Source organism: Tinamus guttatus, unplaced genomic scaffold, assembly GCF_059628265.1.
Source record: "Tinamus guttatus ecotype Peru unplaced genomic scaffold, ASM5962826v1 Tinamus_guttatus_pri_ptg000018l, whole genome shotgun sequence".
NCBI classification, from domain to species: domain Eukaryota; kingdom Metazoa; phylum Chordata; class Aves; order Tinamiformes; family Tinamidae; genus Tinamus; species Tinamus guttatus.
Window position 1 is genome coordinate 1052867 of NW_028288552.1, and position 13120 is coordinate 1065986.

The 13120-nt window shown below is 35.7% G+C and overlaps 1 protein-coding gene across 2 annotated transcripts in view; it reads left to right on the top strand.

Moving 5' to 3' along the window:
- CFTR (CF transmembrane conductance regulator) overlaps positions 1-13120 on the top strand; it is an 86453-nt gene that overhangs the window by 32044 nt on the left and 41289 nt on the right. For both annotated transcript variants that reach the window (XM_088523656.1, XM_088523649.1), the window contains exons 11-12: positions 2183-2374; positions 12630-12724. In XM_088523656.1, the coding sequence (XP_088379782.1) occupies positions 2183-2374; positions 12630-12724 (287 nt within the window). The remainder of the gene's footprint in view (positions 1-2182; positions 2375-12629; positions 12725-13120) is intronic.

A 13120-nucleotide genomic window follows, 5' to 3' on the forward strand; every position in this document is an offset into this window, starting at 1 on the left:
ACCCTTTGTTTTTTCTTGTGGAGATTTAAAGTTAGTGCTCATGCTGAGGATCTCCCTACCTTTAAAAACCAAGCTGGAGAACCTAGCATAGATATCTAGATTGCTAGATGAAAGCAGAAAAATTTTCATCTCTTGCAAACATTTTAAGGAAAATTTTGGAGATAAAGCTGCCAGTAATCTGAAAGCACCCAAACACTCGTTAGTTTGGTAACTAAAAACACCTAGCCTGCATACACTGGTCAGTTGTTTTCCAGTTCGTAAGTTGGTCTGGCTCTCCTGAATTCCATTTGAAAGGCTGGAGGAGAAGTCAGGAGGGCATGGAGGACATATCAGATGGGATGTGCTGAGAAAACTTCTGTTTTCTGTGAAGAATTGTGATTGATTTATAATCCCCAGTACATTTAGTTTGTAGATAACACATCTGATTAATTTCATTACAGGAAATTGAATTGTGGTACACTTATTCACATTTAATAGCAACTAATTAGATGACCTTTTGCGGGACCTCTGAGAGGATGTGAAAGTCAAAACAACAAAAGTTGCACTTGGGTAAAATTCCTGGTGGGCTGAAAGTCAATGACAGGGGACCCATCAATTTCAGTTATGGTCTTAATCTTTTTTTTTTCTTCAGTAATGATACCAATAAATACCATTAGCTACCATTAGAAAGAATAGAAGACTGAGGACAGAATTCTGCAAACATGTAGAAATGTTGATATTTTGGGGTGCAGATTGGAGTGATGATTCTCAATTAACAGAACAGTTGTCCTCTGCAGTATCTATTAATCTCAGGGCTAAATGAGAGCGCTAAAACACTGATTCTTGTAATATAAAATTGACAAATAGAAAGCAAAAAAGGATGTATGTATATCCTAATGCTATGCTAATAATATTACCTGAAAGATTTATGAAATATACAATTTTACACTAACTTTCCCCTCTTCCTCCGAGTCTTCCTCCTCCATTTCTTTCCCTTAATTTAAGGTTTTTGTCTTGTTATTTGAAGTTGCTACTGTATATTCCAGGAATTATCAGGTCCATGAAAAAGCATGCATACATATTTTGTCTGTAACCAACAGGAAGCCTGACATCAGCTCTTTAACATGTCTTCACTGCTAGGTGTTCTTTCATTTCATCAAGTTAGACAGCACAGATATGGTAGTTTAACATTCAGTGTACAAAACATATGGATTGCTGTCCTTAACAAGATCAGAAAATTCTTACTCAGCATTTGAAAAGCGCAGATTCTGCTCCAACATAAAGAAATTCCCCTGCATATTCTATAGCTTGCCAAGGACTGTCTGAGCTTGACAGCATGAAGCAGTGATTTAGAAAAAAAAAATTAGATCTTTGACTGCTACCTCCCAGCTTTGTTGACTGTTTATTAGTGATAAGAACACCATTGGAATGCCTCTGTAACATATTTTTCCTTGTATTTCTCAACTGTATTCTTTGATCCAGTAGCCAGTGATGTGTGACAAGGTTACTACAAGCTAATGATTAACTTTGAAATTATAACGTGTCAGTATTGAAATTGCAATCAATTCTTTTTATGAAGGGAAACAGTATATATGCTTAGGTCATGTATTCACGTAAATAAGTTAACAGTTATAGAGGAAAAATTGGATTATACTGAGGAGATTATGTGAGTAGTTATATACACACAAAAGAAATTGCACTTTTCAAGGCAATAGATAAAGGGCTTATAAACACTAGCAAAATTGTAAATGCAAATTGTGTTGTACAAGGAACAAACAAAATAATCCCTGATAGTGTTAAAAATTGAATAACATTTCCACAAAATACTAATGCTTTATGAATGTTTGTCTTACTCTCTTTTACAGATACTCACATTTTACGATGAGAAAGTTCTTTAGCTTAATTAAAACTGTAGACTTTTGAAGCAGTGTGCCTTTTTTATAAGACATTTTACACATTTTTTTCATTCACTGAATCAAGTTTTGCTCACTTCAGAGTCTTTTTCAGTACATATATATCATGAAAATCTCCATTAATTGCAGTTTTCACTAGATCAGGGGTTATAGGCACCCTCTTTGCAAGAGGTTTTACCATCCTTTTATTTTTCAAGTGACTTCTTAGCAGAGTGACTCACATTTTGTTTAGCACTTGTTGTATAATTTACAATTCTCTGATTTATTAACTAACTGTTAATGATTTTCAGACTTCTCTTCTGATGTTGATAATGGGAGAATTGGAACCTTCACAGGGTAAAATTAAACACAGTGGAAGAATTTCCTTTTCACCTCAAGTCTCCTGGATCATGCCTGGAACAATAAAAGAAAACATAATTTTTGGTGTGTCCTATGATGAATACCGATACAAGAGTGTCATCAAAGCCTGTCAACTTGAAGAGGTCAGTCTTCTAGGACTCTTAAGACTTGTAATTCAACCCAAGTGAAAACCCCAAAGTAAGTCAGGAAGCAGGGTTTAAGCAAGCAAAATATTTCTCAGATTTAATGAGACCAAACTGGCATAAAGATTTTGTAAAATCCCAAGTCAGTTCATTGCCAGTCACTTTAAAGATATATGCTGATGGTTCATTCCAGTGCTAGTAACTTAGACAACTAGAGCTGATTCAAATATTATCTGCTGTCTGCTGTCTCAGTCTTTGTTGATGTTTAATAACCTGGATGAACATGTTAATGTTAAGAAAAGATGCAAACATACTTGTTTCTGCAAAGATTTTCACATTTTTTAAAACTTTTTTTCTCCGTGATTAATGTTGCTTTTCAAGTTTCTATACTTTCTTTTACCCCTCAAATTGAAAATTTTTCCAAGGAAAATTAAAACTCCTTGTTCCAGAGGCCTGATTTATTTAAAGGAAAATAATAATTGAACTAAATTTTTGTGTGCACAAAATTTTCACACTGAAAAGTACTGCAGGATCAATCTTCATACCGTGTCTAGTCCATATTTAGTACAATGAAGTAGAAATATCTGTGTTTGCTTAATGTTGCTAGAGGATGGTGTAGGAAAATATATCTTTTCACATTGCAAGACACGAAAGGACCCAGCATTTCGGATCCTTTTACCCCTGTTGCTGTGCCATAAGATCAGGCATTTTATCTGTAAGGTGCAGATCAAAACAATGAATATTTAACTTTACTGAATAGAATCGTTCTTTAGGCCACACAGTGAAACATATTTTCTTTTAGTTCCAGTCAAGCAAGGAAACAATAGCCAGTCTGTTCAAAAATAAGATGAGGTTACTGTATTTTATCTCAGAGCAGGATGTAGTTAAGCGATAAAGTAATGTTTTAAGTAATGTTTTTTTTATATCTTTATGACTCTTTCAGATTGTGTTTGGATTGTGGTTTGCAGGAAATTTTCCTTGAAAGCTTCTGAAGATGAGAGAATTCTGTGTTAAGCTCTCAGTAGCTCTCAGGTGTTTTAAAAGCTGTAACTAATGCCTAAGTTCCAACAACTAACCCATTGCACCAGTTTGAAATTATCTTTCCCTAAAGAGGCTTCTCATCACAGGCTCCAGGCTTTCTGCCTGGAGCAGAAAGCGATTAACGATGGGGACGTCTCCATGCCACTAGGCCGGAGCTCCTTTGTTCTCTCTATAGGCTCCACCATGCCAGCTTTGATCTTCGTTAATGCAGCTCTGTGCTGAATGATATGCTTCACCTCCTAGCAGGGGTCATTATTTCAGACCAAGTATGTTTATAAGGATGTTTTGCTTCAGGACTGAAGCTGAATAAATCAGGCTGGCCTGAAGAGAAGGTGGAATAATCTGGAATGAAGTCAAATGCATTTCTTTATTATTATTATTCCTTTTTCTAGTCTCCTAGTTTTCATACCTTGGTTACCAAATAAGACTTAGATTTAATTATGGGTATCAAATATTGACACCCTGCTTATTCCCCAGTGTGTATTTTGGGAGTTTATTATAAGAAGAAGGGTTAGTGCTTTGTTGAGGTTTCTTCTTGACCTTCATAAAAAAAGGGTATCAGAGAATTTCTGTTCGCAGTGTTTACTCTGCCCTCTTCTTTTCAGTTTTCCTAAGCAGTTAGGAATAGTCCACCTGAAAGTAGGAACAGTGCTAGTCTGGTTCTTATGTGAGCTCTTCAAGATGAACAATGAATTGCTGATGAAAGAGAATATATTTCTTTACTGTGGGTATGCTGAAAGTCAGTTAAAATACACCTCTAAGTATATATATGGCTAAATTAGATTTTCTTTCAAGCTCTGTGGCCTCAAACTCTTTCTTGGGAAGATGAAGCCATCTCCTTTATTTGACTCAGTGAGCAATTGGATGTGTTACTAGTCCTGTGCACACATGAGCATGGCTATGTTCTGGTGCAGAGAATGATATCCTAGAATAGACCTGTAGTGTTAGTCTGCATATGAGAAATGTGTTTAAGTGGTGCTCCTTTGAGCATAGTCCCACCTGAAGTCACACATGTTGCAGCAGACATAGGGGTTTTTTTTGGTTCTTGGTCCTCACAGGTCTGTAGACTTTGATGACATGTGAGGGTGACGTAGAGAGCAAGAGACATCAGAGTTCAATGCTGTGCAAATGGGTGAGGTCCAAGTTGTTGAAAGGATGAACAATGACAGTTGTGTCAGATTCAGTGAACAAAACTCACCAGATCTAAGCACTAAGATCTAAGTTATTTTTTTCTTTTGTACATTCTGCCTTATACAGCCTCTCTGTGTGGTAGACACTTTATATGTATAAAATGATTCAGAACTTGATTATAATGGGAGTAAGTAGCACATTAGGGAAGGTAAAATCATGTTTTATGATGTGATTCTTCTTTCTGGAATCTGGAAATAGATGAGATTAACCAAAAAGCAGTGGAAGGTGATAGAATAGCAGAAGGACTGCTTTGGAGCTGAGATGAGGGGACTAAAGGTAAGAGTTACCAATATATTCTTGTCAGCCTTGCTGACAGAAATAGTTCTGAAAGCCTAGCCCGTAGGGAATGTGGCTGAAGTGAGGTGCAAGTGGGATATAAACCTTGTTCTTTCTTCTGTGAGATGCTGAACTCAAGGTAATGCCAATATATTTTAGTTACATAATACTTCCTGTGAGATATCACAGAAAAAAAATAATCTGCAAAGAGGTCAAGAAGTGCTGCTTGTTTTTTCTCCACTGCCTCTTTTTTTTCCTCTTTCCTCAAGAAACAGTGATTTTTTTAGCAAGGAAGTAGTTTAAGTACCTAATTTAACAGCTCTTTTGAAGCTAAAATCCAAGTTTACAAATATAAAAGCACTGACTTTCAAAATCTGTATCAAACTAGTCCAGCTCAAATCAGTAGCCATTACAGTTTGTCATTTATTCAGTAGTCTTTTTCAAATGCATTGTTCAGGTGGGTTTAATTCTTAGCAAGCACACTAAGACTATATCACAAATATGTTATCTTTGACATCACAGATTGCAATGCTAGCATTGAGAGAAGCCAAAATGTAATTGGTACAGATTCTGAACTCTATTCTTTTTAAAGGCAGTGGCTATAGACAAGCTTAAAAGCACTCAAAAAGTAAGATAAGATGAAACTGTGCTGTCTCAGCTTGTGCTACATTTTTTTGTCAAGGTGTTCCCTCCTTTTTATTGGGCACTTTTCACCAGCAATAAAAATCACTTCACAAGAGAAGGTGAACTTTTCCCTTCCATTTCAAATCAAGGCCTAGTTAAGCAAGAAGAAACTTAACGCTGAAAAACTGTCCTGCATACTTCACTGTTCCTTACTGTCATTGCTAAATAGCCAAAGTGATTGGACATGTGCACTAGATGAGTTTATATGTTTATGAAAACTTGTTACTAAATTCAAGTTCTACAAGTGCAACTTTCCCAGAGATTAGTGGGTTGCATAAATGTCAAAATTAGGTTAAAATGTCAAAAAGTAAAAAAAAAAAAAAAATACTAAAGCCTTCAGAGAGGTGAAATAGGAATCTCCAACTTTAATGTTGTTAGTGTTAGAACAAAATCAGTCTAAGAGAATGTGTTCCTCCAGTTGAGACTGCAGGAATAGGCCTATAATATTCCTGTCAATAAATAAACAAGAACTGTATTCCTTTCAAAGGGGTGTAATAATTCTTTAGTTTTGAAACATGCTGCTATGACTTCTGTTTCTACCTTTTTGAAAGATAAGGTAGATATTTTCCACCTAGTCAGTTCAGTCAATCTTTCAATGGTTACCTAGGATGCCATAAACATAGAAAGGCAAACTACCTTTTTAGAACATAAGAGGCTACCACTCTTAAAGTAAACATGGTCTGATTTGAGAACCATCAGCTGCCCATGAAGATAATGTTTAACAGAAGAAGTATTTCCATGCAAAGTTGAATCTTAAAATAGTACAAAAGAAATCTGTGGAAAGATCCTGTCTTTTTTTTTGAGTTTGTTACACAGCAAATGCAGGAGATTCAGTTCTGAACTTAGAGCATAAGTGAGTAAATAGAGAGACAACCAAACATGTCAAGCTCTGGTTCATTTTCCTGTCTGTTTGGCATCTCCTCTCAAAGGTGGGCATTCATCCTCAGATGTCTAGTGGGATGTCTAGGATGTCCTAAGACTGAAGCCCGTATCCTTACTTAACAATGGACATCCCACTGTACTTTTCCAGCTCTGTTTTCTCCAGCTTTGTGCTGATATATGTTTTCTCAGTGGATATGTTATTGGTTTACATGGATATCACATCTGGAGCTGATTGCAAGTGTACAATAGTAAGCTATATCAATTAGAGCTGAGAGGCAGCTTGACGTCTTTAGTCAGACTGTGAGCTGAAGACTCTGTGTTGGTTTTATGTGTATTCTTTACAAGGGATGTTGACACTTTCGAAAGTGTTTGGAAGAGAGGAAGTAGAAGAATTACTGAAACAGAGTGCTTTATAGTAAGTAATCCTCAACAAGATATTAAGAGGTTACCCTGGTTACCTAATCATGTAAATGTCCACATTGTAGATAGCAAGTTGCCTAGACTCCCTTTATAGCCAGAGAAAATAGAAGACATTTAAAGGTGGAGTTCATCCCATCCTAACACAAGCATCTAAAATAATTTAGATAAATTTCCTGATTCATTCCACTGAATTTTCAGGGAGACCAGGTAAGATGCTCTAACCTAGATATCTTCACCATAGATGTTATGTGAGCTAAGTTCCACTCTTTAGTCTCTGCATGATCTGAAAGTGGTCAAGCCCTTAACTAGTAGGAAAAAATAGTAATTGGTAGGTAGTTAGCTATAAAGGAAAAAAAAAGATATTCATTTTAAATAAGTTAGCTATTTATGGATAAAAACTTTCAAGAAAAGCGATACTTGAAAGAATTTCAAAAATTTCTTCTAATTTTAAGACACTTGGTGTCTTCAAATTAAGATGATGAAATGTTGCAATATACCTGTTCTAGTTCAAAGAGAAGCTGTGGCCTTGATACAAAATGTCTTGGAGGAGCTTTTCTGATATGTCCAAAATCTAAAAAAAAAAATTTGAAAAATATGTTCTTTCACTCTTAAGTGAGAAAGTCTTATACTTCAGTTTCCTATCTACTCGTGAAATTCTCTGTTAAAAATTTTAAGAAATGAAGAATTTTCATAACTTTTACATGTCTTATGAGTAATCAGCATGAATATACTGGAGATTTCATTTTTCTGGTTTAGAAGTCAGAAAAGCAGGTTTATTTAAACTATTTCAAAATCAGAAATTACTTTTAAAAGTTTTATCTTCTTATTTAGGTAACTCTGCTCTGAAGCTGAGGGTTTGTTAGATTTCAGTTGATTTATTTATAAAGAATTGAGCCTCATTTAAAACTCATACAAATGCTGACAAATCGCTTTTCTCTATGGCAAACTATTCCTGTGAAACAAATTTTTGAAATGTGAAGTAGTTGGTATGCTGAATGTGGGTAGGTTAAACACAGGGTAAGAAAATTAAATATGAGTTCAGAAGTGACAGAGAAGATAGGACAACATCCAAGATAATCTGTTCAGAACCCTGTATCTAACACAGGGAAGGGGGTGGAGAAAGCTCTATTGAGTGCAACAAGTTTTTTTCTTAAATATAGCAATATCAAATATTACAGGGTGGTACCGCTAAACCTGTTTTTTTTTTTTGATTGCAGATAAACTTTTGGAGTCAGTGTATTTGGCCCTTTGAGTCATGTTTTTTCTTTTTTTTTTTTTTCCTCAAAGTGAGACACTCCCCTGCTTTAAGGAGTCTGCGTTCACCTGTTTACTTTCAACCCATCAGTTCCTTCCCCAGGGATTGCCCTCAGCGTAAGCATTTTCACAGTTGGTTTGCCCATACTTTTGGACCATTGACAGGAATTTCAGTTAGAGGAGTTTGCTTGTGTCATTAGATTACACCAGTGCAAGATAGAAAATATGTAAAGTCAGCCAGCTTCTAGACCCGCATATCTGTGATGCAGTGGTTGCAGTGAAAGACTTGGTGTATTATGGGGACTTTTTGCCCAAAATAGGCACCATCATTTCCAACCCATTATCTGAAGATTTTTAATGTTTTTAATCCCTGAATTGAAAGCTGGAGATATGTTTCAGTTTCATTTTTATTTCTTTGAGATATTAGGGTTGAATATGATTCCTGAGAAGTACAGAAATTATCATGTGAGTGAGAAAACAGATAAAAGATTAATTTGCTCCTGCTGGACATCTTTGCTGGGCTTAATTCACATTCAGCTTTACCTGACATTTTTTTTTAATACAAAAACCCTTCAGTACTTTTCTTCTAATTTATTGCAAATAGTCTACACTACGGAAAGGGATTTGCAAAGTCTGGATTAGAGTTTTTGTGAACATGAAGAGAAAGGGGAAGAGGGGAAGAAAGGGAGTATTGTATAAGTGAGATGGAAGAAGCAATGAGAATGGAGGTTTTCTGGGAGTTGTGGAAATAAATATGGGGAATATCAATCACAAAAAAAAAGACATGGAAGGGGCTTGAATGGTAAAGGATAATAAAAAAAAATGGGTATTTTAGGAAAACAAAAAAAGAAAAGAAAGTGAAGTAGGCCAGAGAAAAGGGTTAGTGAAGATTAAATGGAGAATTCCAAGATTGCTGCTCTGTTCCATTAGCTTCAAGACTGTTGTATCTTTTGTGGAAGGAAGGCAGAAGAAGTGAGGTGGAAGTCCAAGCCATTAAGGACCTCTTTAGGGAAGAAAGAGGAGTCTTGTAAGTAAAATATCTATGCTCTGTCATTTGAACTGACAGCCTCTATTAGAAGCAAGATATACAAAACTTGTAGATCAATAGCAACTGTTCCGCTGCAAGGCATATTTTTTAGGAACAATTTTCTGCCAAGTTTTATCTTTTAATTGTTACTATTTTTTTTTCTTAGTGGGAAGACATGTAAATCTATCAAATAATATGATGACAAAGAATCTCTATAGTGAAGACCGCAAGTGTGAAGTCCATTCTTAGGTTTCCCTTTTTATTTTTTTGGTGAGAACCTATTTCTCATTAACTCTGAAAAGGGATAGCGCTTGAAATAATCTCAGCCATATTCTTCTATATCTTTATACCAAACCCAAAGATACTGAAGGTCATCCCTTTGCTGGTGCGGTAGATGAAGGTAACATTTACAAGGTTAAAAATGCAAGCAGTTATTAAGAGAAGTGCTTTTTTCCTTGGGTGTACAACATGAAATTTGTCATCTTCTGATACTGGAAGCACCCACAAATGTGAATAATGTTGATGAAAACTGTAGAGGTTTTCATTATTGAATACTTAGCCATGAGTTTCTTAATTTAAGCATTTAGAAATAGATATGTTAGAGAAAAATCTAGTGAAAACTTCATTTATATGCTGTTTTTATTCTGTTCAGCATCATTACATTAATTTTGTTCCTGGCTTGATTTCACTTCCTTCATAAAATGACAGCAAGGATGTATTTGGACCAGCCCTATGTACTTTTTTACAATAGGTAATGCTTGTTCCAACAACTAGCATTGTGTCTATTGGACTTCTTCACTCTGTTTACGCCTTTGAAAAAAATTGCTAAATATTTTTCACTTCTTATAATTACAGCCTGAAGTTCTTTGTCTGTTACATGCCATATATTATCTTGAGGTGAAGGGTAGAGGAGACCAGAAGGGGAACTCATTAAAAATCTGATTAAAATTCCATGTTGACACACCTGCAAAGAAATATGTCTGATGATATCCCACCACCATTTAAAACAATGGAAGTTCTGGAATTCTGGTCTAGATTTCACCTTGTTTACAGTAGGAGAAGATACAGTAGGCCCAGTCATTCTTCACCAGGATATTTTGGAAGAAATAGTAGAATCAGGAACCAAGAATGACACCACAGATAGCAGTACTATTAGAAATGTGAAACAGTTGAAATAAATGCAGACATCTAAATACATAACAGCACAAATCCTAATGTCCAGGTGATGAGACTAGGTAAATGTCAAGGTTACAGATGAGTAATATTACTCCTCTATGCATGGTGAAACCACAGGTGGTCTGAGCAGGTCATCACAAATGTGCCTTGTTCTCTCTAAATATTTCATGACCTATAGAAAAACAATTTGGCCATGTTAGGGAAATCTTCTTCTAAAAATGTTATTGGCACTGTTTTTCACATTCTGTTTTCTGCAAAATAACTGAGCTGTTTTGTTAGTAACGGAAATTTGTACATGCAGCTCCTACAAGAGGAAAATAACTAGTTAACCTGAGAATTTAAAAGCCACCTGCAATGGCTTTTCCGTACATAAGAGCATCTTGATTTTAAGGTCAGAATCTTCTAAGTCAGGAAGGGCATGCTATTACCAAATTAAAGAGTTGAGAGAATCTCTCATTTCCTGTGGATCAGGCAGTCAATTTCTAGTCCTTGAGCTTCTGGACCTTTAATCTGTCACTGATCCAGGTCTGCACAGTATTGTTCATTCTGTTCCTGAGGTCAGGGCAATTTGCAAGGGAGGAAGAAGGAAATATTTTTCTGGCAAGATTTTTATTTATTTATTTACTCTGCAATACCTCAGAGGATTGAAAAGCCAAAGACTACCTAACATGACTAGCAATCAAAATCACAGCTGAGGTGATAAAAATCATATTATAGCTTACTTTCATATGAAATGTTAACTTCTAGAGAACAGCTTAACATAGAAACTCTGGAAATATAGGGAACTTGACATCCAAGTCTTGAGTCTGATTGGTTCTCTGGGAGTTATGTGGACTGCACATGCATGAGCTGAAAGTGCTTATTGTCACCTTGATACCACTGCTGAAAACAGGAATCCTGTGTTAGCTGTTTGAATCAGACAAGATAATAGATTTCCAGACAGTGCTGTAGTGAGACTTAGTCTTTCTCCTTCAGATTTTCCTTTTTGTCTTTTACTCAACTTGCTCTCTACCTTTTTATTGATATAAAGTCAAGATAGTGTTCATACAAGACAAAGATTTGATTAAACTTCAGAAGAATTTAAATGTGCCTTTCCTGAAAAGTGACAGGCACAAGTTTTCTGATTTCAGACATGGTAAATACTTGCAAAATGTTTCACGCCTTTCAATCTTTTACTCAAGGAAAGATAGCAAACTGTGCACCTAGTGTATTTTCTTTGCTTTGCCTCAGTCATGATTCTGACTCTGAACTGCAGAAATTCCTAGAGATGAAAAAATTTCCAGCGGGACAATCACACAGCTTCTTCCAGTGGAAGTGGTAGATCCTTGTGACATGTCTATGCCTATCATCCAAACAGATCAGCTATCTGTAGGTAGATTTAACTGTATGAAATGTGTTTACGATGCATGTGCAGAGTGATGGACTAGTAACTTCCCAGAAGCGGCATTGCCACACCTGTGGCACAGTACATGTAGACAGCTAAGTTCCCTCTTAATGCCTCTTGAATGCCTGGGAGAAGACAGACCATCTCTTATTCATGTCTTTGCTTCAAGGAAATATTTTGATTTTTAAGAACCTTCCCTTTCTGCCCTTAAATACTCCTAGTCAAGAAAACTCATGACTTCCTTTGCCAGTGAAGTCTATGTCAGCTTTTCTTCCTCTTTGCTAAGAAGAACTCTCACACAAGACTGAAGTGGTAGTTCTGTTTTTATCACTGGCTAAAGATTCATTTCTAGCATATTCATAAGTTACAACTAACTTAAAGTCCAAGCTTTAGGACTTGGATACTAAATCAGTAGTAGATACTAAACCAATCCTAGCCCGTTAGCATTCCTGGCAAGGCTGACAAGGAAATTTATGCCAACCTTTTTTAATACAGATGCTGAAGTATGAATTTCTTGGGGATTTGAGGTCTTCAGATCTAGAGTTTGCTCCCTGTTTTACCTAACTCTAGTGACAAGCACATTTGTCATTTTTACTTTGACACGAAATACACTCTGAGGGTTAACACCTTGGATTGATACTATATGAAGGTACATTCTTTGCTTTTAGAGATCTAGCAATTAAGACAAATATTTATTCTTGAAATGTGGTAGCTATTTGTTGCTCTATGAGGTTGAAGAATGATATACTTTCTTTAAACACCATTTCTGATTATGTAAACAGATGAAAGGAATATCCTGCGTGGATGTTTCATTTCTTTTTCTACAATTGCCATATATGTTGCCTGTATGCTATTGTTTCCATTTAATGTGTAGCTTGTTTTTAAGATTCATGTCTGATTCTTAAAAAATCTATTAACAGGACATTTCAAAGTTCCCAGAAAAAGATTATACAGTGCTGGGGGAAGGTGGAATCACCTTGAGTGGAGGCCAGCGAGCACGAATCTCACTAGCAAGGTAAGTATTTTACCATCCAACTATTTTAGCATTGTATATTTAAGGGAAGTGGCATGACTAAATGCATAAATGTGTATAGAACAAGTTGCAGTAAAATAATATGTCCTAGGTTTATGAGGAACTTCATTTTACTGTCAGAAATATGAGTTTTACTCTGCAATTTAATTTGCAATACATCAGTATTCTGTAAAATTCACCACATTTTGAAAGTTCAATGTCAGAAACATTGTCTTTTGCTTATCTTAGGTAAATCTTTCTCTTCTTAGTGCAAGATGGCATTTGGGGGGATTAATGTTGCTGCTAATTTTGGACATTATTTTGATGTACAAATAATAATGGGAAATAATATTTAATCAGTACCTCTGAATAATGGAGGGATAGCCTTCTCTATTTGGC